Source organism: Formica exsecta, unplaced genomic scaffold (genome assembly GCF_003651465.1).
Source record: "Formica exsecta isolate Colony F162 unplaced genomic scaffold, ASM365146v1 scaffold111, whole genome shotgun sequence".
In the NCBI taxonomy this organism is placed as follows: Eukaryota; Metazoa; Arthropoda; class Insecta; order Hymenoptera; family Formicidae; genus Formica; species Formica exsecta.
Window position 1 is genome coordinate 96,803 of NW_021848451.1, and position 3,981 is coordinate 100,783.

The 3,981-nt window shown below is 29.3% G+C and overlaps 2 protein-coding genes across 5 annotated transcripts in view; one reads left to right on the plus strand and one right to left on the minus strand.

Annotated features, from left to right (window-relative positions):
* Nucleotides 1-182: 182 nt before the first annotated feature.
* LOC115236537 (cytochrome P450 4C1-like) lies at nt 183-1,494 on the minus strand. 2 transcript variants are annotated; one of them, XM_029809060.1, is made up of 5 exons: nt 1,367-1,494; nt 1,187-1,276; nt 861-1,029; nt 490-669; nt 183-420 (listed from the first exon to the last, which is right to left on the minus strand). In XM_029809060.1, the coding sequence occupies exons 1-5, from the start codon at nt 1,457-1,459 to the stop codon at nt 254-256; spliced, it is 699 nt and encodes a 232-aa protein (XP_029664920.1). In that variant the 5' UTR covers nt 1,460-1,494; the 3' UTR covers nt 183-253. The 2 variants fall into 2 exon arrangements, with proteins under 2 accessions (XP_029664920.1, XP_029664929.1); XM_029809069.1 differs by having other exon boundaries at nt 1,208-1,276; nt 1,367-1,492.
* An 844-nt stretch (nt 1,495-2,338) lies between these two features.
* LOC115236499 (intraflagellar transport protein 88 homolog) overlaps nt 2,339-3,981 on the plus strand; it is a 5,704-nt gene continuing 4,061 nt past the window's right edge. Inside the window, exons 1-5 of one of the 3 annotated variants that reach the window (XM_029809021.1) lie at nt 2,339-2,501; nt 2,823-2,967; nt 3,185-3,235; nt 3,379-3,548; nt 3,669-3,864. In XM_029809021.1, the coding sequence (XP_029664881.1) occupies nt 2,839-2,967; nt 3,185-3,235; nt 3,379-3,548; nt 3,669-3,864 (546 nt within the window). In that variant the 5' untranslated portion in view covers nt 2,339-2,501; nt 2,823-2,838. Of the gene's footprint in view, nt 2,502-2,685; nt 2,968-3,184; nt 3,236-3,378; nt 3,549-3,668; nt 3,865-3,981 lie in introns of all 3 variants that reach the window. The other 2 variants (XM_029809013.1, XM_029809004.1) reach the window with 2 other exon arrangements.

The following is a 3,981-nucleotide window of genomic DNA, read 5'->3' on the forward strand; positions in this document are numbered from 1 at the left end:
TATATATATTATTTAATATTCACGGATCTGATTTATAAGACATCCACTGTATACATATAACCGTCATTCATAATTAAATATAATGTTTACATATACGTATTTTGTTAATGATTATGTAATACGTTTTTTTCAAATATGTATTTATATAATAAGTATTTGTTCATAATGTTAAACATATAATATACATAACGATATTCTTTTATTTTTGCAATGCATCAATTTCTTACATTTATATGGTGTCCGTTCTAAACGCTTATTTGCGGATGATTGGGATGAATTTTATATGAACCGGATGACAAGGATGAATTACTAGACCGACCTGCAACCGGATATCCTTTAAATAATCTACGGGCTCCAAGTAAAAATTGTGCACCAAAGGAGCTATCATAGCTTTCAACTCCAACAAACCGAATCTTTGACCTACAAATTGAAATCTTATCAAAAACTATCGACACGAGAAGAAAAGAAAATCGCGAGCAATTCATTCACCTATGCAATTCCTCGGTCCTGCGCTGAAGGGTAGATAGGAATAAGGATGACGATTCTGCATCCTCTCGGGCAAAAATCTATCCGGATCAAATACTTCTGGATTTGACCAAAAATTTGGATCTCTGTGAACTCCGTAAATATTAAGATGTAAGATCGTTCCAGCAGGTATAACATATGAGTCTAAAAAGCAAAAGTATTACAAAATTACAAAATATACAAATTTATGAAATAAAGAGTTCTTTTGAGAAATAACATGAACATAATATTGTATTCTTCAAATGTTAAAACAATTAAACTTATTTTACATTCGATGATATATACTCCTTGAAATGTGACATGTCCAAAGATATATAAAAATTGTGATTAATTACGTAATTTTACATCCTCTCCAACGTTTCGTAATATGAAAAATACGCTGGGATATAAACGTAGCGCTTCCTTTAAACATCTGTCTAAATATGGTAAATTTTGCAACGATCTCATGGTAAGTTTCCCTCCGTTTTCTTGCATTACGTTATCAACTTCAACCCTCACACGTTCCTATGTCATCGATAATAATTAATGTGTATTTCTTAATATTTCGGCTTTTATAGGCATAGACACAAAAAAAATTTCAATGAATTAAAAAATACATTGCAACAAAAGTTTGATATCTGTATTATTTTGAATAAAAATCTCAATTTAAATAATATATTACAATATACTGAGAAAAAAGTACCTGGACATCTTTGTGTTCAGCTAATAGTAATAAAACAAAGGTAATACTCATCGCTGTAGTATCGTGACCCTGTAATCATTATTATATGAATATCGTCATACCGACAAACGTGCTTAGATGATGTGTACAAAAAATTAAAAAAAAATTACAAGTACATACCTCAAACATAAAAGTATCGATTTCTTCTCTGATGTCCAAATCAGTCAAATCATTATTTTGAGATGCAGCTATTAAGAGATCCAACATGGCCATCCGCTTTTTTTTAACTAGAAATAAGAAAACACATTAGCGTCAATCTTGTTTTTGCATGTCATGCTTTAATTATATAACATTGTTCTTGTTTAAAATATCGATTTTCTATTAGAAATAATATTGATTTAATTTTACGGCAGACATATGTTGCATTACGTGTAATTATGTGTTTAGTATAAATATTACAAGCATAATTTAAAATATAAAATGATGTAATTGAACTAAGATAGAAGCTGTGATTTCTTACGTACTTTCAAATACTTCGACATCATCTATCTTTTTGTCATTTTCAAGGTTTTTCAAGTATCGATTACCGTGCACTTGATATACTCGGACGCATCTGCTTTAAGCAGGCATATGATTTTACTTGTTACATACTTTTTATTACTGTTTAACTTATGTAATACGTATAACGAGTGAACGGCCTGAAAAGAAATATAATTCTTATTTTATTAAATAAACTGCTAAGTAAAATGAAAAAGCACATATAATGATAAAGTTTTTACAACTTTATTTTAATGTATATACATATTTGGAAATTAAATGATTTTAGAGTTATTAATTTTTTTGTAATTTATAAGTCAATAGTTCTCTCTCTTCCTCTTTGTGCAATATAATTTATTGTATAAAATACATACTTTTAAATCAATTAAAAAAATAGTTTAAAGAACGAATTTGTTAACTTAGATAACTAAACATAAAAAGAAATATATATATAATAACGTTTATAGTGTATATATTCTAGAGTAGAAAAGAGTTACACGCAGTAAAAAAAAATTAAATATTCATATTAATATAAATCTATGCATGTGTGTGAAATGTGATCTATAATTTATAGATGCAGTATGGACACGCACCAAACAGTGATTTTATCGACAGTGTCGAAAAGTGGTGTAGCTAAATAATTCTCATAAGTGTATATGATGGCGTTACTGTACGAGGGATTTAAAGATCCCATCGAAAATGTGATTTAAGTAATTTCCAGGCTTATCTCTGTTTTTAATCTACCGCAACATCTGTTGAGAGATTAGTATACGAAAACGTTAGTATACAAACAATTTTAGCAAAAACTACGCAATAAACTTTATCTCTAATTAGAGAAAAACCTTTTTGCTTTAACAGTTTGTATATCTGTATTTGTCCTGTGTTTGTGTATTGTATCTGTATTTGATGCAATTTGGTACAATCTTTCAGCTCTCATTTATTTTACTTTTTATAATTTATAGAACTCTTTTGAGAAAGACAGTTTTGTTTAATTCATTTCAATTATTCGAGAGTATAAGTTGATGATTTTTCTCATATAATTATATTGTATATATATATATAACAATCACTGAAGAAAAATTACAATTGTACTGTGAAGTGAAAAATTATAGACCATGGCTGCAGCAGAAGTTGAAGATGACATTTATGCAGGATATGATGATTATTCAACAGTGTATAAGGATCTTGAGCAGGATGAATTATTTCAGGAGGTTATCAAATCAAGTTATGGAAAGAGATCAATAGTAAGTGTGATGATAAGTCATTATATTTCTATCGCCAGACAGAATTCTATTGCCAGCTTCGTGTATGATATCTAATTTCTTGTATAATATATATTTGTTAGTAAATCTTGCAATGCAATATGTGTGATTAATATCTATTTATTGGTAAATCTTGTAATGCAATTATTAATAATATCTCTTGTGTTTTACTAATTTTTTATTTGGTGTTTGTTAACAGTTCACTCCAAAGACACCAGGCACAGCGATGCGTTTCGGAACATCAAGCAAAGTAAGAGGACACTACTCTACTATATCTAGCTTTTGTTATATTTTCCTAATTTATTAATTTTATTAATATGTTATTATAATTTTTTATATAATATAGTTCCAAGTTTAATAGAATCTATCTATTTTATGCTTTTACTTTCCTAGTTTCAAAGAAGTGGTACTGCCATATCTATGCAGCCTATGACTGGTGGGCTTAGACCTATGACAGCAGTAAGAAGTGCTGGATATACTAGTCAACAGACTTTTGATCCTCTTAATATGGGAAGTAGCGCCAAAGGTCTTGCACCTCCACTGGAAACTAATAAAGAAGACACGTAAGATTTGATATTTGTATGCGCATTTATATATCTGTATACTTTGATATATTTTCATCACATGTACATCATCGAGAGAGCATCATATTAAAATGTCTTTTTACGATTTTTTTACTTAAGACCGGAAGAAAAAATAAAAGCATCAGAAAGAAAAATAATGGGTTTGATAGAAAGCTCTGCAGAGGCAGCTTCCGAAAACAACATGCGGATCGCCTTAGAACGCGCGCGCGAAGCTTCCTCAAGGGAGAGAGCCCTTATACGATTGCAGGAACAAGCCGGTCTCAGTGATAATCATAATATAGACTTGACATTTGCCGTAAGCTCATTGAAATTTCTTATATTTGTTTTATATACTCGTATATATATATATATATATATATATATATATATATTTCTACTAAAGTTGTCCCGTTGTATCGGTCGACTTTAATTT